Below are 20956 nucleotides of genomic sequence, written 5' to 3' on the forward strand. Positions count from 1 at the left end.
TGGACATTATATTTAAATAATGTTATAACTATTCATCTTGATATTCTAGAGCACAAAGAGGTTTTAGCACAATTCACACTGAAGAAGTTTCTGCTTCTGGTTTGGTTTCTTGATTGTGCTAAACAGTCTAGGTTGATAGACCACGATCCATGCCTTTTCTGCAAAGATGCTGAATTTAAGGTAAGATGTGTGCAAGTGTTTCCCTTGATGTCCTCATTAAGTTTTGTCGTAGATGTTATATTACATAGTTTTCTCTGGTTGTGTGAGTTTTTAAGTGCTTAAAGCATAACAATTTTATTTAGAAGTTCAATAACCCTTTTAAATGATAAAATTGTCAAAGAAACACCCATTATCTGACATTCTGTGCAATACTAACATGGAAGTGCAGGTCATTGCCACTGAAATTTCTCATTTCACTATTTTGGGGAAGTGTTGATCTTTAATAAATTTGTCAACAGTGCACCAAGATAGAAAGAATTTCAGGTTAACCTGTTCAGCATTTCTGCTTAGTATTACACATTCATTTATTTACTCGCGTACAATATGTACAACGGTGCCCACTGTACTCTGTGATAGAGAATTCTACAGATATAAGACCCTTTGAGTGAAGAAATTCATTCTCATTTCTGTTTTAAAGCTGCCACACCTTAGCCTAAAACTATTGCTCCCTCATTTCAGAATGTCCTGACAAGGGGAAACATCGCTCTACCGTTACACTGTCAAATTCCATTTAGCATCTTGTATACCTCAATTAGATCCCTCATTCTTCAAATTTGTAGTGAGTGTACGCCTAAACTGCTCAATCTCCCTTCATAGGACAAGTCCTTCATCCCTGGAATCAATCTAGTGAATCTTCCCTGAACTGCTTCTAATGCTTTTACATCCCTCAAGTACTGTTCAAGTGTATTTACGTCTTCCTCAGGTAAAGGTAGAGAGTTCCCCTGAGAGAGAACATTCCTCCCCATCTCATTCTTAAATGAGTGACCCTTTATTTTTAAAGTGACCCCCCTAGTTCTAGATTCTCCCGCAAGAGGAAGCATCCTCACCACCCCCATCCTGTCAAGACCCCTCAGGATCTTAAATGTTTTTTTATCAACTCTAAGTGCTAATGGATACAAGCCTAACTCATCCAATCTTTCCTTGTAAGACAACTTGCCCCTTCCTGGTATTAGCCCAGTAAACCTTCTCTGAACTGCTTCTACGTATTGACATTTTTCCTTAAATAAGGAGACCAAAACTACACCATACTAGAGATGTGGTCTCGACAATGCCCGTACAACTGGAAAGTACTTGACATGAGGAGGTGGGGACTATGGAGGGATTTGGAAACCAGTGTGAATTTTTGAAATTGTGTTAATTAACCAGGAGCCAATGTAGTTCAGCAGGCACAGGAATGTTGGGTAAATGGGAATGGGTGTTAGGAAACAGTCAGCAGAGTTTTAGTTAATAAGTTTACGGAAGGTTGAAGATAAGAGGCTGAACCATGAGTGGCTATAAAATAAAAGAGCTGGAGAGTGGAGGACCTGGATACACTCTGCAGCACCTTAGAGCTATCCAATCCATAGTTGGGAGCCGACCAACCGTGTGGTCCCCAGCTATTCACTATCTATATCTATGATTTGCATGTGAGGATGAAATGTAATATTTCCAAATTTGCTGATGCCACAAAACTAGTTTGGAATATGAGTTGTGAGGAGCATGCAAAGAGGCTTCAAAGCGATCTGGACAGATGAAGTGTGTTTGGGCATTGGAATGTGGATGGAATTTAATATGAAAAATGTGAAGATACCACTGGTAGAAAAAAAGAAACTCCGAATATGTCTTAAATGGTTATAGATTGCAGTTTGTTAATGCCAAATGGAGCTGTGCATCCTTGTTCATCAATTGCTGAAAGCTGTTACGATCCCAGTTGATACAACTGTACGGGAAGATCCTAGACTGGAACCCTGGCTCAAAAATCGTAATTTTTATTTTTTTAATAAAACGTGGAGGAACAGAGTCACAGGACAGCTAATTAGTTTTAACAACAGAGGAAAAAAATCATTTATTAAACATGAAAATATTGAATTATAATACAATATTCCTTTACTCTCTCCTTAGTTTGGCAATTACTCACCGTTTTTAGGATTAACATGGATTACAAAGTACATCTTAATATATAATGGTCCCTTTTAAACACAGATACCTGGGCAAATACATGTACTACGCTCTGAACTCGAGTTAGTGTCTGTGGATTTCTCTTCTGAATCTTTCCGGATGACTGTCACATGAGAGTTTCCAAACTCCACTCCCAAAAACAGTACTTGAAAACTTATTTTATAAGTAGGCTTTCCCTTAGCTGTTAACATTCTGAAATCCATACCACGTTTTCCAAATGACACTAAGCTTCCACTCCACTTTTAACAGGCGATCCAATCCAGGATTTCACACCAACCCTTTACGATTTCTTTATCTTGACTGCCATGCAAATTCAATTCCCAGAATATTAAAATGGTATCAAACATTTGTTTTATCCTTTGAAGGCTGCTGTCCCACTTTAATTCTGGTTACTGCACTTGCCTTTTTAACCCAAAACACTTTTTTGTTTACTCTTCCATGAATTCTTCTGAAGATTACCTTAGTCTCTGTTCTCTTAACTTCAGGTGTCTTAAATGTTCTTTCTGTCCCAATTCCCTGGTTATCTTGGTTATATCTTCTTCCTTTAGAAGCTTGTGTCTTTGCAACTTCATTGTCCTCTCCAGCTTCTCCTGGCAGAATCGAGTAATGTTCACTCCTCAGTGACGTGTCTCCAATTGCCCACATATTCAGTTGAAATTAAAACTTGAAAGCTCGTCTTCCCTACAAGGCCCCAGTTGCTAACCATCAACATATCCTTCTCTCAACTTTATTTACTCTTCACACTGCAATCCTCTACAAGCACAAAGGAATCACAGGCACAGAACCAACCCCCACACATACAAACACCTTTGTCCAGCATGAATCTAACTCTAGGTTTTGCCCTTCCAGACATAGAAACATTAAATTAAATTAAATTAAATTAAATATACTTAAAACTATGCCTTATTTCTAGTGTTTTCTAATATAAATCCCTTGAAATTACCTTTGTTTTCCTAACAAAGCTGACACTGAGGGAAGGCAAAATGGCATTTTAGCCTTTATTGCAAGATAATTTGAGTTCAAGAGTAAAGATGTCTTTCTGCAATTGTTGTGAGCCTTGGTGAGACTGCACCTGGAGTATTACGGATAGTTTTGGTCTCCTACTTAAGGAAGCATATACTTGCCATAGAGGGAATGCAATTGAGGTTCACTAGACTGATCTTGGGGATGGCTGGATTGTTCTATGAAAAGAGATCGGGGTGTTGGGGCCTATATTCTCAAGGATTTAGAAGAATGAGAAGTAATCTCATTGAGGCATACAAAATTCTTACAGGGCTCAAGGGGGTGGATGCAGGAAAGATGTTTCCTCTCACTGGGGAGGTGCTAGCATCCGGTGATGAGTTTACGAATAAGGAGCCGGCCATTTAGGACTAGGATGAGGAGGAATTGCTTCGCTCAGGGTGGTAAATCTTTGAGATTTTGTACCCAGTGGAGCTGTGGGGGCCCATTGATGTGTATATTCAAGACAATGATGATAGATTTCTAGATATAATAAATATCAAGAGATACGTGGATGGTGTTGACAATGATGTTGAAGTAGAAGGTTAGTCATGATCTTGTTGAACAGCAGAGGAGCCCCTTGGCCTACATTTGCTCCTACTTCTACTGTTCCTGTGTAATAGTTCAATCTAGTAGTAACAAGGGTATGGATAAGGGTTTCAATAGAAAATGAGCTAAAGAAGGCTTGGAGTTGAGTGATATTACAGAATTGGAAGTATGCAGTTTTAGTGATTACACAGATATGTGGTTGGAAACTCATCTCAGTCAAATATGAAGCTAACATTATAAACATTGGATAAAAGCAAATTACTGCGGATGCTGGAATCTGAAACGAAAGGGACAATGCTGGAAAACCTCAGCAAGTATGGCAGCATCTGTAGGGAGAGAAAAGAGCTAATATTTCGAGTCCAATGACTCTTTGTCACTCTTTGTCATTATAAACAGCCTGACTCAACCTCTGACATTTGCTAGGGATAGGGATGGTGTTGTTGGCTAGGGAATGGAATGGAGTTCATGGCAGGAAATGAAGACCAGTGCCTTCTGACTTCCCAATTTTTATTTGGAGGAGAATTCTACTCATCCAACACTGCCAGCAGTCTGGCAGTTGAAAGATGCTGGAGGGGTTGGGAGAGGTGGCAGTGAGGGAGAACTGAGTGCCATCAACATCCAACTGGACACTGATATTGGCTGGAATTCCGAGTGTTGCGCCGGCAGGATTCTCTAGTCCCACCGGCAGCACACCCCATCATGCATGTTTCTCGGCAGTGTGGGGTGGCTTCAATGGGAATTCCCATTGATAGCGGTGGGAGCAGAGAATCCAGCCACCAATGAACGGCTCGCCGCTGAGAAACATGAAGCTGGAGAATCCTGTCCATTGTGTTTTGGATAGTGTCGCCAAGTGATAAGTTGTAAAACGAATTGGGGGATGGCCAAGTATAGATCCTTGGGGAACACGAGTTAATGAAATGGGACTGAGTTGTCCATGTACGCTGGCATTCTGAAGAAGAAGAATTTATCAATTCCCCCAATATCAAGGTGAATCAAATGGGTGAGAAATTTGAGATTTACTTCAGATTGCCGAAATATGGGGTTATTGCAGAGAAGCCATTAATGTGAGCACACATAAGGACAAAGTGAGAACATGAATTCAGTGTTTTAACAGCCTGCATTGTGTGTTCAGGCTGACTGTGTATTGTGACACCTTCCAATTATAAATGATTACAGTACCTGAAATGATTTTGAAAGCAGATGCTTCTATTGAAGGATACTTACAATATGGCAAAACCTTTTGTTCTGTGAATAATGTTTGCAAGCTAAAATAGGGAGCTCCAAACCAAAAATCAAAGATCAGTGTGTAAAACAATATGACTTTTTTTCCGGGTAAACTGTGAACTTTCTGATTTTTAACTTGTCTTTCCTTTTTAGACGAGCAAAGATCTGTTACTTGCCTTCTCTAGAAATTTTCTCAGTGGCGAAGGAGACATTTGTCGTCACCTTGGTTACTTTGGGTTGACTGTTGGCCATTTTCAGACACCCCTTCATGAATTTAATTTTGCTATCACCAATATAGCTGTTGATCTTCGATGTGGTATTCGTTTGGTGTAAGTATGTTTTAATTATCCAATGGAACGATGGTGCTTTGCAATTTCTTCTAATCTGATGTGCATTCTAAATGATAAGACCGTAATAAAGTGACATATATGGTAAGGCTAATTTGTACAAAACAAATTCAAAGGTTCAAATATTTTGTTGGTCTGAGGGTTACGTGACGCCATGATGTTGCTTAGTAATTCTATTTCCTTTTTATGAAAATGTTCCATATTATATTTGTTCAACTTGCAAATCGTGTGACCGGTAGCAGCCACCTTTTCTTGTGCAGCAATGTCAAATTTTTAAATAAGCAGCCAGTGAGATTTGATTTTAAACGGTTTATGCTCTCTTATGGACATGACCCTTGTATTGCTTGCTATTTTTACCTAATTATCTTTTGTACTGTGACACCCAATTCCTTCTGAATGCCAGAATTTCATGTATTATTCACCACTGAAGAACATTCTGGGTTTTGTCTTTGCAGACGCTGTCTTCCTCGCCCCTTATTTTCCCACCTAGCTTTGTATAGTCAGAAAACTTGGGTACATTACATTCCGTCCTCTCATCTAAATTAGTAATATAGATTGTGATCAACTGAGCCCCACCCCCTCCCATGCTGTTCATGGTAATAGCTTGCTAACTGGAAATTACCCGTTTTAATTTTTTTCTTTCTGTTAACCAATCCTTATGTTAAAACATTAGCCACAGCCCCATGAGTCCCTACCTTGCACAAGAACCCCTTTCGTTCGAGCACCTTTCATGAAAACATATTGATTGTGCCAAGTCATATTATGATCTTCTAAAGTGATTGTTGGCATTTCCTTTATGAATCCCAGAGTTTTCCTCATGATTGACGTCAGGCTAATTGGCCTGTAGTTCCTTGTTTTCGCTCTTGGTGCTTTCTCGAATAGCAATGTTTGTTTGGTACCTACAAAACCACTGGGACGGTTCCACAACATGTGGAATTTTGGAAGATTAAATCTAACCAGGAACAGAGCCTGATCCACCTGACGCTGGGAAATCTTGCAATATACTCTACCATCAGAATCAATTTGACTGTGGATTGTAGACTTAAAATACAAATTATTAAAAATCTGACTGTTTGCAAAAGAGCAGCACTGATCACTGACTGTATTGACGTGGCATTGCTACAGGATGTTCAATCCCTGAACTAGAGATTGGGGGGGAAGGGAAAGTCAGAGAACCAAGAGGTGAAGGAATTAGTGGGAAGCGTAGCTGCTTAGGATTACAAAAAATCACGAAAAGACAGAGCTCAGGAGAGGTTACGATAGTCCCCATCTCACAAAATATGACACAGTGTATGGAAAGGCTCAGTAAACCAAGGTCCACCACACTAAGAAAACAAAAAGGGATAGTCAATAGGGAATTAAAGGTGCTATATTTAAATGCCCGCAGTGTACGGAACAAGGTAGATGAGCTTGTGGCCCAGATTGTGACTGGCAGGTATGATGTGGTAGGCATCACAGAGACATGGTTGCAGGGGGTTCAGGACTGGCAGTTAAACATCCAGGGATTTACAACCTATCGAAAAGACAGAGAGGTGGGTAGAGGGGGCGGGGTTGCCTTGTTAATTAGAAATGAAATTAAATCAATAGCACTAAACGACATAGGGTCAGACGATGTGGAGTCTGTGTGGGTAGAGTTGAGGAACCACAAAGGCAAAAAAACCATAATGGGAGTTATGTACAGGCCTCCTGACAGTGGTCAGGACCAGGGGCACAAAATGCACCACGAAATAAAAAGGGCATGTCAGAAAGGCAAGGTCACAGTGATCATGGGGGACTTCAATATGCAGGTGGACTGGGTAAATAATGTTGCCAGTGGACCCAAAGAAAGGGAATTCATTGAATGTTTACAGGATGGCTTTTTGGAACAGCTTGTGATGGAGCCCACGAGGGAACAGGCTATTCTGGACTTAGTGTTATGTAATGAGCCAGAATTGATAAAAGATCTTAAAGTAAGGGAACACTTAGGAAGCAGTGATCATAATATGGTAGAATTCAGTCTGCAATTTGAAAGAAGGAAGGTAGAATCAGATGTAAAGGTTTTACAGTTAAATAAAGGTAATTACAGGCGCATGAGGGAGGAACTGACGAAAATCGACTGGAAGCAGAGCCTAGTGGGAAAGACAGTAGAACAGCAATGGCAGGAGTTTCTGGGAGTAATTGAGGACACAGTGCAGATGTTCATCCCAAAGAAAAGAAAGGTTATCAGAGGGAGGATTAGGCAGCCATGGCTGACAAAGGAAGTCAGGGAATGCATCAAGGCAAAAGAGAGAGCCTATAATGTGGCAAAGAGTAGTGGGAAGTCAGAAGATTGGGAAGGCTACAAAAACAAACAGAGGATAACAAAGAGAGAAATAAGGAAGGAGAGGATCAAATATGAAGGTAGGCTAGCCAGTAACATTAGGAATGATAGTAAAAGTTTCTTTAAATACATTAAAAACAAACGGGAGGCAAAAGTAGACATTGGGCCGCTCCAAAATGACGCTGGTAATCTAGTGATGGGAGACAAGGAAATAGCTGAGGAACTTAATAAGTACTTTGCGTCAGTCTTCACCATAGAAGACATGAGTAATATCCCAACAATTCAGGAAAGTCAGGGGGCAGAGTTGAATATGGTTGCCATCACAAAGAGAAAGTGCTAGAGAAACTAAAAGGTCTGAAAATTGATAAATCTCCGGGCCCAGATGGGCTACATCCTAGAGTTCTAAAGGAGATAGCTGAAGAAATAGTGGAGGCGTTAGTTATGATCTTTCAAAAGTCACTGGAATCAGGGAAAGTCCCAGAGGATTGGAAAATCGCTGTTGTAACCCCCCTGTTCAAGAAGGGAACAAGAAAAAAGATGGAAAATTATAGGCCAATTAGCCTAACCTCGGTTGTTGGCAAAATTCTAGAATCCATCGTTAAGGATGAGATTTCTAAATTCTTGGAAGTGCAGGGTCGGATTAGGACAAGTCAGCATGGATTTAGTAAGGAGAGGTCGTGCCTGACAAACCTGTTAGAGTTCTTTGAAGAGATAACAAATAGGTTAGACCAAGGAGAGCCAATGCCTTCGACAGAGTCGAATGGATATACCTCATAGAGGTACTGGAGCGGTTCGGGCTTGGAACAGGGTTCACAGCTTGGGTAAAGCTCCTGTACAACGCTCCCATGGCGAGTGTACAGACCAACAATACCAACTCCCAATACTTCCAGCTGCACAGGGGCACCAGACAAGGATGCCCACTGTCCCCGCTGCTGTTCGCACTAGCAATCGAACCGCTAGCAATCGCGCTCAGGGCAGCAAAAAATTGGAGGGGGATCCGAAGGGGAGGTAGAGAGCACAGAGTCTCACTCTATGCGGATGATCTGCTCCTCTATATCTCGGACCCACAAAGCAGCATGGACGGAATCATCGCGCTCCTGAAAGAGTTTGGAGCCTTCTCGGGCTACAAACTCAACATGAGCAAAAGTGAGATCTTCCCATTACACCCGCAAGGGGGGGGGGGGGGGGGCAGCACTAAAGGGGCTGCCGTTCAAACAAGCCCGACATAAATTCCGCTACCTGGGGATCCAAATAGCCCATGACTGGAAAGGGATCCACAAATGGAACCTCACCAGCCTGACGGAGGAAGTTAAAAAGGACCTGCAAAGATGGAACACACTCCCGCTCTCCCTCGCGGGGAGAGTTCAGACGATCAAAATGAACGTACTGCCCAGGTTCCTCTTCCTGTTTAGATCCATTCCGATCTACATCCCCAAGGCCTTTTTCAAAGCGCTGGACAAACTCATCATGGCGTTCGTATGGGGGGGTAAAAATGCTAGGATCCCAAAGAAGGTCTTACAAAAAACAAAAACCAGGGGAGGGTTAGCCCTCCCGAATCTACAATTCTACCACTGGGCAGCAACAGCCGAGCGAGTAAGGGGATGGATCCAGGAGCCAGAAGCTGAGTGGGTGCGTGCGGAGGAGGCCTCCTGCATGGGAACCTCCCTCCGGGCCCTCGCCACGGCAGCACTCCCATCCCCACCCAAAAAACACTCCAGCAGCCCAGTGGTGACAGCCACCCTCCAATCCTGGAACCAACTGCGGCAGCAACTTGGCCTGACCAAAATGTCGAACAGGGCTCCCATCTGCAACAACCATAGGTTCAAACCAGCACTGACCGACGCCACCTTCAAAAGGTGGAGGCAGGACGGGGGGACACTGACAGTCAGGGACCTATACACGGACGACAGGATCGCAACACTGGACGAACTGACAGAGAAATTTCAGCTAGCTGGGGGGAACGAGCTACGGTACCTGCAGCTCAAAAACTTCCTACGAAAGGAGACAAGGACGTACCCACAACCGCCACGACAGACACTACTGGAAGACCTACTGGACGCAAGTATCCTAGAGAAAGGGAACTGTAGTGACATGTATGACCGACTGGTAGATAGGGACGACACCGTACTGGACGCAACAAGGAGGAAATGGGAGGACGACCTGGGGATGGAGATCGGGTGGGGACTCTGGAGCGAAGCACTGCATAGGGTCAACTCCACCTCCACGTGCGCAAGGCTCAGCCTGACGCAACTAAAAGTGGTACATAGAGCCCACTTAACAAGAACCCGTATGAGTAGGTTCTTCCCGGAGGTGGAAGACAGATGTGAACGGTGCCAAAGAGGCCCGGCCAACCACGCCCACATGTTCTGGTCCTGCCCCAGACTCGTGGAGTACTGGACAGCCTTCTTCGAGGTAATGTCCAAAGTGGTGGGAGTGAGGGTGGAGCCATGCCCGATAGTGGCGGTCTTCGGGGTTTCAGAACAGCCAGATCTATTCCTGGGGAGGAGGGCGGATGCCCTTGCCTTTGCCTCCCTGATCGCCCGCCGTAGAATCCTGTTTGGCTGGCGGTCAGCAGCACCGCCCAGAGCTGCGGACTGGCTGTCCGACCTCTCGGAATCTCTCCAAATGGAGAAAATCAAATTTGCCATCCGAGGGTCGGACGACGGCTTCCACAGAACGTGGGAGCCATTCATGCAACTGTTCCGGGACCTATTTGTGGCCAATGTACAAGAGGAAGAATAGTCGGGGGAAGGTAGCGGGAGGGGGGGGGGGGGGCTACAGGTTCGTTACGGGGGTTCGATGGCTAGCTAAGGCCCAAAACCAAGCTAAATAAACATGTTGAGGGGGGGGGCGCAGTTACTACTACGAAGATGCTTACCTGTAAATATGTATGTTAATTTTTGCATGTTTGTTTTTGTTTGTTTTTTTTTCTCTCTCCTAACAATTTGTAATTTGTTCAATATAAAATACGAAAACTGAATAAAAACATTTATAAAAAAAGAGAGCCAATGGATGTTATCTATCTTGACTTCCAAAAGGCCTTTGACAAGGTGCCTCACGGGAGACTGCTGAGCAAAATAAGGGCCCATGGTATTCGAGGCAAGGTACTAACATGGATTGACGATTGGCTGTCAGACAAAAGGCAGAGAGTTGGGATAAAAGGTTCTTTTTCGGAACGGCAACCGGTGACAAGTGGGGTCCCGCAGGGTTCAGTGTTGGGGCCACAGCTGTTCTCTTTATATATTAACGATCTAGATGACGGGACTGGGGGCATTCTGGCCAAGTTTGCCGATGATACAAAGATAGGTGGAGGGGCAGGTAGTATTGAGGAGGTGGGGAGGCTGCAGAAAGATTTAGACAGTTTAGGAGAATGGTCCAAGAAGTGGCTGATGAAATTCAACGTGGGCAAGTGCGAGGTCTTGCACTTTGGAAAAAAGAATAGAGGCATGGACTATTTTCTAAACGGTGACAAAATTCATAATGCTAAAGTGCAAAGGGACTTGGGAGTCCTAGTCCAGGATTCTCTAAAGGTAAACTTGCAGGTTGAGTCCGTAATTAAGAAAGCAAATGTAATGTTGTCATTTATCTCAAGAGGCTTGGAATATAAAAGCAGGGATGTACTTATGAGGCTTTATAAAGCACTAGTTAGGCCCCATTTAGAATACTGTGAGCAATTTTGGGCCCCACACCTCAGGAAGGACATACTGGCACTGGAGCGGGTCCAGCGGAGATTCACACGGATGATCCCAGGAATGGTAGGCCTAACATACGATGAATGTCTGAGGATCGTGGGATTATATTCATTGGAGTTTAGGAGGTTGAGGGGAGATCTAATAGAAACGTACAAGATAATGAATGGCTTGGATAGGATGGACGTAGGATAGTTGTTTCCATTAGCAGGGGAGACTAGGACGCGGGGGCACAGCCTTAGAATAAAAGGGAGTCACTTTAGAACAGAGATGAGGAGAAATTTCTTCAGCCAGAGAGTGGTAGGTCTGTGGAATTCATTGCCACAGAGGCCGGGACATTGAGTGTCTTTAAGACAGAAATTGATAAATTCTTGATTTCTCGAGGAATTAAGGGCTATGGGGAGAGAGCGGGTAAATGGAGTTGAAATCAACCATGATTGAATGGTGGAGTGGACTCGATGGGCCGAATGGCCTTACTTCCGCTCCTATGTCTTATGGTCTTATGGGTGATCATGGAACTTCAAGGGAGTCTAGTAAATATTTGAACATTTTTGTTGATTAGTTTCAGACGCAATGGAGTAAGCATTTGGCTATTCAAAATGATTGCTACAACATATCACTATCTAATCATGTGGCATTTGATGAACAAAATTCAGGAAATCATATAAATCACATGGACACATCATTTTGTAATTTTCCCAGCTGCCCATGGTATTTCACAGTAACTTCATTGCAGTGTTAATGTAAGCCTACTTCTGACAATAAAGGTTATTTATTTTTATTTATTTATTTTAAGGACAAGTATTTAGGAGAAGTTTGAAATAGTTTTCCTTTGACTTGATACAGCCGAAGAAAATCCTTGCAGTAACGTTTCTAGGTGGAAATCCGAATAATAAGAATTGCTAATGATGTGTATCTTTAATTTGCATGTGTCTTTTATTTGATTTTGACAACAGACGAGCAGTGGAACTTCTCACACGAAACTGGAAACTATCAAAACAACTAAGGACCCCAGCAATCAGCCGCCTTCAAAAGCTACACAATGTGGATGTTGCATTGAGTGTCCTTAAAACTCGTGGAGTTGATCTGAAGGATGAACAGGGTAAAACTGAAATTCTACAACTGTAACTTGAATAAGAAGTATTGTGTTTCATAACGTAATCACTTTTGAACACCGTTTTGCTTTTTGTTCACAAGGCAATCTAATAGATTCGAGAGATATTGTTGATGGACATCGGGAAAAAACTTTGGCATTGCTGTGGAGAATCATCTTTGCCTTTCAGGTATTGTATACATTAGATAAATGTAATTGTGTTTTTTGTAAACATACAGTTGTCAACCTTCAAAGATGATAGTGCTAATATTCTGTTGTTAAGGTAAAAGAGTTGTTTCGTTAGTATTGAACTTCTGAAGGATGCATATTGGGAAATGTGATGTGGCTTTTCCCATTTGTTTGCTTTCGCCATCATTTGAGATATTACTGTCTTCGGAAAGCCGAGAGTACTACCTGGCTCTGTCTCTTTTTGTGGCCATCTAGAAAATGATGCTGCTTTGGGAATAAATGAAACTACCTGCTGATAACCTGAAATTAATGAAGAATATAAAAAATAACATGATGATAAAAGCAAATTTCTCCCACCATCCCCACTTTTATCCTCAATTTGCAATTGTTTATTTGTTGTAGCAAACCCGCTGCTCAAAGCAATTTAGATTCCAGTAGAAATGTATACCTTTTGGGATAACTCATGGATTTGGCTGCTAACTTTGAATGCTAAAATGTTATCCTTATTGTGCTTTCAGAGTGTATGTGAGTCAATCTGTCTTCCCCACTACACACACAGACCCCGTACTCTTTTTGACATTTTCCTTGAGAGCGACCGTTTCATTTTCAGAGCTCCTTTTTTCAAATTCTCACTAGATTCTTTAAGTGATGCAGTCACATGGTAACATTACCGTCTGTATTTATGTTTAATTTTTTTCAAGAGTTTCCTCCTTTACGTGGATACGGTAGCACAAATGTCAAATATATATGTATCTATGTACATATGTCACTCACTATTCATATTTGTATCTTTTAACTTGGAATCTGTGAGCCAGGTCCTGGTATTCTGTTTCCAAAAACTCATATAAATAAGATGTTTTGTAATTTAATCTATATAAATCTTCTATATTTAATTTCCAAAATTAAAATTCTCACTACTTAGCATGAGAACTTATTAGGATGAGTCACACATCCGCAGAACCCTTTAAAAATTAAGTGCAAGCACTCTACAGTATTCTTTAGTTTTATTCCACCAATTTTGAATTTTTTTCCCCTCAATACTTTTGTTCAAGTAGACTGCTGAAGATCTTTCAAGTGTCTGACTGTGCAACAAAGGAATACACATTCTTATCAGGTTCTTGATTAATATGGGGATGAGAAAATATCAGCCACGATTGAATGGCGGAGCAGACTTGATGGGCCAAGTGGCCTAATTCTGCTCCAAAGTCTAGTGGTCTTGCATCAATTAATGCTGCAGCACCAAGCAAGTCATCAGATAATGAAAGGTTTAATTCACATTTCATTGTCTTTTCCAAGCTAATGCACCTCGTCGCATGATGATCCGTACTTTAATGTGGCATAGATTGGATGGATCAAAGGAACATTAATTGTGGCTCTTCGTATACTATTAAAAATAAAGTACAAGGGCGCGATTCTCTGCTCCCCATGCCGGGTGGGAGAATCATGAGTGGGCCCCCCGACTGATTTCACGACCCCCTAACCCCCCCCCCCCCCCCCCCCCCCCCCCCGGCGATTCTCCCACCCCCCCGCTCTGAAGAATCGGCGCTCGCCGTTTTTCATGCCGACCGGTGATTCTCCGACCCGGATGGGCCGAGCGGCCTGCCGTTCGCGACCGTTTCACGACAGTGGCAACCACACCTGGTCGCTGCCACCGTGAAATCGCCGTGAGATGCCCGTTTTGGGGCTTGTAGACGGCCTGGTGGGGAAGGAGCACCACGCCTGTGCTCGGGAGGGGACAGGCCCGCGATCGGTGCCCACCGATCGTCGGGCCGGCGTCTCAATTGGACGCACTATTTCCCCTCCGCCGCCCCGCAAGATCAAGCCGCCACGTCTTGCGGGGCGGCTGAGGGGAAAGACGGCCACCACGCATGCGCGGGTTCGAGCTGTCAGCCGGCGTGACGTCAGCCGCGCATGCACGGGTTGGAGCCGGCCAACCTGCGCATGCGCGGCTGACGTCACATAGGCGCCACTGGCGCGCCGCCCGGCGGCCGAGAGTTACGGAGCGCCGCTCCTAGCCCCGCCGGGAGGGGAGAATAGGGGGCGAGGAGCGGCCTCCGAGGCCGTCGTGAAACTCGGCCGAGTTCACGACAGCCCTCCCGATTTTTCCCGGTAGCGGAGAATTCCGCCCCAAGTGTTTTATTCTCAAGTGAAGCCGGCTGGGGAGATTCAATCTTTAATGAAATCAGGAACGAAAGGAACTCAAATAGAGCACGGCTTCTATTGGGGTGGGGGGGGGGGGGGGACGAAGGCACAATGGTTAGCACAGTTGCTTCACAGCTCCAGAGTCCCAGTTTCGATTCCCAGCTTGGGTCGCTGTCTGTGTGGAGTTTGCACTTTCTCCCCGTGTACTTTCTCCCCGTGGGTTTCTTCTGGATGCTCCGGTTTCCTCCCACAGTCCAAAGATGTGCAAATTAGGTGGCTTGGTCATGGTAAATTGCCCTTAGTGTCCAAAAAGGTTGGGTGGGGTTCCTGGGTTACGGGGATGGTGTGGAGGTGTGGTCATAGGTAGGGTGCTCTTTCCAAGGGCCGGTGCAGACTCGATGGGCGAATGGCCTCCTTCTGCACTGTAAATTCGATGATTCTATAAAGCTACCATTTGAATATTAACATATCGATGCCAACCTTTCCCAAAGACTTTACTGTTCAGATTGCAAACTGATTTTTTGTGGGATAAGTTTTATGCTACATAAGCAAATTTAAGCATTTGTTTATCAGCTGGCTGTTCCTTTTGAGAACCTGGACACCCTTCCATTACCTGGTGGCTCCTTTATGGATACTAGGCACAGACCCTCAATTCTCCCAATAATAGGCACTTCTACAAATTTTCTGCGTTTCCCACCTCCCTTCAAAATGCTATCCTGCAAACCCATTCGGGCCATCACTCAAAAGATGAGATCCAAAAAGAATGCTTGCCCCATCAGAGCAGATGGCAGATAGGTCCTGGCTAGTGCTAGACTTAATGATGGCCCTCCCAGGACCCTACTCCTGGCCTTGCTACTGGGTTTAAGGGTGTCTCCTCCCGCCCTCCCTCTTTAGCTGTCTGTTACTGAAAGGGCCATGAAGACATTTTTTTGGAGCAGGTGGTTCTCCCGGAGCCTGCTACTGGACCTCGTTATGGGATTTCTGACCATCGTCCTCTATTTTTGCTTTCACCTCTTCTTTGTGGCCTGCTTTCAATGGTGCAGCAAAAGGTGTCCTACATGGTGGCCGACAGCAGAGCCAACACTCTTTCAATCATGGGTTCTATCTCTCTCTCTCTCTCTAGAGAGAGAGAGAGAGAGAGGAGCAGTAAGGATGGAAGAGAGGGAACTTGTGATTGGAGGAGCTGGAACAGTAGTTACTTACGATTCTATCTCTTCTACAGTCACGACTCCACCAAACTCTGCATTATTTTCCAATCTCAGCCCCATTTGCACTACAAAGGAGCCATAATCTAAATGAATATGTATGGCGACGACCTTTCTCGAATCTTTCACCCATGTCTTTGATTTTTCACGAACTATTTGTAAGGTTTTGAGGGTGAATTTGCCTATTGCTCCTATATATTTTGAGCACTGATATGTGCACTACTTATTAAGGTCTGAATGCGTTGTTTATCCTCCTAGGTAGAGATTTTGCTAAATGAAGATCAGTTACAAGAAGAGATTGAATTCTTGCAAAAAACGTTATGCACGCGGCATAAGCTGGAAGCTCTGCGCTCGATATCTGTTCTGTCCCACCCAACAAAAGATCAAGACCTCAACATTATACCTGAAAGATATAGTTCACGAATCAAGTTGCTAATGAATTGGGTTAATGCTGTTTGTGGATATTATGATGTCAAAGTAAGTCAATTAATTCATTTACTGCATCCGCATAAAAGTTATCAAGTTATGCTCTTTGTCTTTGGAAGGTACTTGTACGTATAAGTGCCACCCTTCCATTTGTTTTAATGTGACCGTTTTTTAAGGGTGAGGGTGGGTGTCGGGTTCCTCTGGCAGTAGATACGGTCTCCCCAATGGCACTGCTGAGCACAAAAGCTGCCGGTCTTTGATCGACAAGTAATTCTCACCAGGTGCAACTACCGTCCCAGAGATGTTGACTTAAGGGGAAGGCTGCCGATGACCTTACCACTGCCTGATTGGCTTGCGGTTCAGCGGGTCCGCTGAAAAGAGGCAGAGCAGCTCGCACCTGCTCTGCAGCCCATCGATGAAACCTCAGATAGCTCTGCAAGATTCTATCCTTGATCTTATTGTGACCCATGGCATATGTTTGCAGCTGTGGCATTATACAAGGGCAGAATTAGAATTGGCTATAATGTTACCCTACTATTGAATACTCTGCTGAAAATCACCATTTTGACTCACTCATGAGGAGGAATAACTGGTGGAGTATGTGTGTTGTGCAGAAATTGGGTGGGGAGGTTAAGGGGAAGATTTTGAAGGGGAAAGAACTGAATAAGTTGAGATTTCTGCAATATCTAATACAATTAGAAAGAGCAAATATATTTCAAGAAACTGATGCTGGTGCAGTGAAGCTGAATTTTAAAAAAAACTACTGATGACCAAGGTTTATTTACATTGTTAAATTTCAAGAGGGAACATGTTGAAGTAAAGTGGCTATTGTTTCAATAAGCAATGTTTCACCAACAAGGATCCTAGCTTATATAAATGTTTAATTTGGAATTTTATTTAAGTCATGCGGAGCAGAATATTGTTGCCAGTTAAGTTGGGAACTGGGGAAGGTGAAGTAGTGAACACTTTTAAGAGGAGATTTGATAGGATTGTCGAAATGATGAAGGATTTAGATAGATTATCAACTCTTCAATCGGAACAATTCATCTAAGAGCGTAGATCTAATGTGATTGGTGAAAGAACCAGAGATAACATGCAGTGCCAAGAAAGACCCTGTTAGGGCAGCACGGTGGCGCAGTGGGTTAGCCCTGCTACCTCATGGCGCTGAGGTCCCAGATTCGATCCCGGCTCTGGGTCACTGTCCGTGTGGAGTTTGCACGTTCTCCCCGTGTCTGCGTGTGTTTCACCCCCACAACCCAAAGATGTGCAGGGTAGGCGGATTGGCCATGCTAAATTGGCCACGGGCATAAAGTGTACTCCTGAATCGATTTCTATATTCGAAGCAGGGCTTTACTGCTGGGGGTGGTGGACGCTGGGTACTCGGCGATCACAATCTCAGACCATGCTCTGCACTGGGTTAACCTACAGTAACCCGTGCTGAAGGTTAGACGTGGGACTTTTAGCTAATGAAGAGGTGTGCGGGCGGAGGAGACATGTGGGAACAGAGGGAGCATCGGTTTGGTCTCCAATCTAATAATTACCGGTTTGCCCCGGGAAGTATGGATGGGGTGTTCTGGAGATGGCAGGGATTGAGAGGGTGGGGGATATGTTTATAGAGGGGAGCTTTCTGAGTTTGAGGCCACTGGAGGAGAAGTTTGGATTGGTGAGGGAAACAAATGCAGGTGCGGGACTTCCTACGTAGACAGGTTTCAACCTCCCCGCTCCTAGCACCAAGTGGGATACAGGACAGGGTAGTTTCCAGAGTGTGGATGGGAGAAGGGAGCGTCTCTGACATTTACAAGGAACTTATGGGGTTAGAGGAAATCCAGACTGAGGAGCTGAAGCGCAAGTGGGAGTAGAGATAGAGGATGGTCTATGGGCGGATGCGTTGAGTAGAGTCAACGTGTCCACATGTGCCAAGCGCAGCCTTATACAATTCAGAGTTGTTCATCGGGCTCGCATGACAGTGGCCCGGATGAACAGATTCTTTGGGGTTGAAGACAGGGTGCAAAGTGTGCGGGAGGGCCAGCGGAACATGTCCACATGTTCTGGACATGTCTGAAGCTCGGGGGATTTTGGCAGGGGTCATGTCCATGGTGTTAAAAACAAGGGTGGCACCAAGTCCAGACGTGGCGATTTTTGGTTGTCGGAAGACCCGGGAATCCAGGAGGAGAAAGAGGCAGACATTCTGGCCTTTGCTTCCCTGGTAGCCCAGAGATGGATGCTATTAGCTTGGAGGGACTCGAAGCCCCCGAAGTCGAAGAACTAGCCATCTGACATGGCTAGCTTTCTCTGTTTCGAGAAAATTAAGTTCGCTATGAGAGGGTCAATGTTAGTGTTCGCCTGGAGGTGGCAACCGTTCGTCGACTTCTTTGTGGAAAATTAATCGGCAGCAGAAGGGGGGGGGGTGGGTTAGTTTAGGCTTCGAGTAGGGGGTTAATAAAGGTGGGACCTGTAAGGGAGGAAGACGGCTATGTTTATAGATTTATGTTTCATTGTTTATTTTGTTGTTGTTGTAAAACCAACAATACCTCAATAAAATGTTTATTTTTAAAAAAATCTCACGAGACATTTTGTGTAGTTAATCTCTCCTTTTGTGAGATTCAATGGCTTTGTCCTAACATCAAGTCGAGCGCGACGAGGCTGTTGAATCATGCCATAGATTCGATGGAGGCAATTTTGAGCCCACACTAGCCGTGCGCTGGATTGGCGTCACTGGCAGAAAATCCCGCGCGAATCGGAAAACTTTTTATTCTCTTCGGAAAGAGTGTTTCCTGATTTTTCCCGCCCTTGCTGGATACGTCACGAGGTTCATGCCTGCGCAAGGCATGATTTCCATTTATTTAAATATTAATGAGTCAAGATTCATCCTCCATCTCGCTAAATATTCATACTTTGCTGAGGTGACATGCCGCAGTAAGTATAGCCTCTGGGCAGACTAGCACAGGCTCGCACTGTCAGGATAGGCTCTGGAGGAAGCCCAATTTTGCCGGGGGTGGTGGAATGTCGGTGAGGATTGTCAGAGGGGGGAAGGGGGCACTGGCGGTCCTGATACCTCTGCTGGGGACAGTTAGTCTGACAGTCATTTGGTCAAATGGTTGCCTTTTCTGCACGATTGTATGACTCCATAGTTTAAAAACAATGGAAATGGCAATGAGATGCCAAGCAAAGCCTGATACGTCTTTCTGAAATTTGGTCAGCTAGGTTATTCAGAAATTGCTATTGTTTAAGTAGTGTCTAAGGAAAGCAGTATTAGATATTCAAAAACAATTGGATTGTATGCCATATAATTATTTTATTTCTTATTTCAGGTTGAGAACTTCACTGTAGCCTTTTCTGATGGCAGAGTTTTATGTTACCTTATCCATCATTATCACCCTGGCCTTCTGGCTGCAGATAACATCTGTTTGCGAACCATGCAGACGGTAGAATGTTCTCAACATGGTACATTGGCAATTGATACATCAACCAGTGATTCTGATGGAAGCTCTATTGAAATCATTCCAACAAACCTCAGTAATGATGGTTAGTGTTCTGAAGATTCTGATGGCATTTGTGCTCAAGTACTAAATTATCTATTACCTATGTATTTCTACAATCTAGTGTTACATTGGAAATATGTGTATTTTATTTCCAGTGATGTGTATCTTTAACTGGTCATATACAAAAGGTTTGTTCTTTGACATGGTGCAAAATTATTTTTTTAATTGTCTAGGGTACTCTTTTGTTAATTATGTTGCAGTGCAACCATAAGTGCAGGGTCATGTAACGCAAACTTTTGTATTTGAATGTGTCAGTCATTTGAGGCACTGCTGAAATGCAGTTGTACATGGCTTTCGCCTGTCAGTCAGCACTGACCTTCCCACAATCATAGAATCCTACAGTGCAGAAGGAGGCCATTCGGTCCATCTAGTCTGCACTGACCCTCCGAAAGTGCCCCCCCATCTAGGCACATGGCACTACCCTAAACCCCTTTACCCCCACCTAACCTTTTGGACGTTGTGTTCTCTCTTTAATTGGCTTTCTTTATGGCGGTTAATATGGTCGCTTTCCTTAATTCTAATTACGTTCGCTCAAGAGTCGCCAGGTATCTTTTGATAACGCCACAAGGTTCAAAACCGAATACTGATCAAAGACTCGATCCACCAGTTAGTAAGTTTGAAATCAATGGTCATTTATTTACACAGACAGTCAAATATACTGATGCACAAAACTTTACTAACTAAACTACAGTAGTCCCCCTTTATAATGTGGGTGTTGAGGTCCAAGACAGCCACCCGCGTTGCATCCGAGCCGCGGATATCCACGATGGGGGTTAATTTTAGAATACAGGGCTACAGAGGGGAGGGGCGGTGTGAGACCATGCTGGTCTTGCAGAGGCCCGTATGACCTCCTCCTGTGTTCTCTGCTCTCTCCCTCCAATCAGCCGGCAGTGTCAATTTCAGCGGCCGCTCACTTTGATCCGGAGAGGGAAGCTGCTCTCTCACTGAAACAATCAGCCGGCCGCTGAAGTTGACACTGCCGGCTGCGCTCTCCCTCCAATCAGAAACATTAAAACTTAAAAGTTGGATTGGAGGGAGAGAGCAGCCGGCAGTGTCAACTTCAGCGGCCGGCTGATTGTTTCAGTGAGAGAGCAG

The 20956-nt window shown here is 44.1% G+C and overlaps 1 protein-coding gene across 1 annotated transcript in view; it reads left to right on the plus strand.

The window, feature by feature from the left end:
• The window catches only part of aspm (assembly factor for spindle microtubules), a 128827-nt gene that overhangs the window by 41617 nt on the left and 66254 nt on the right, over positions 1–20956 (plus strand). Inside the window, 6 exon segments of the mRNA XM_038794876.1 lie at positions 50–180; positions 5083–5258; positions 12221–12366; positions 12462–12547; positions 16152–16370; positions 19631–19844. Of these exon segments, the coding sequence (XP_038650804.1) occupies positions 50–180; positions 5083–5258; positions 12221–12366; positions 12462–12547; positions 16152–16370; positions 19631–19844 (972 nt within the window).

Source organism: Scyliorhinus canicula, chromosome 4, assembly GCF_902713615.1.
Source record: "Scyliorhinus canicula chromosome 4, sScyCan1.1, whole genome shotgun sequence".
Lineage (NCBI taxonomy): Eukaryota > Metazoa > Chordata > Chondrichthyes > Carcharhiniformes > Scyliorhinidae > Scyliorhinus > Scyliorhinus canicula.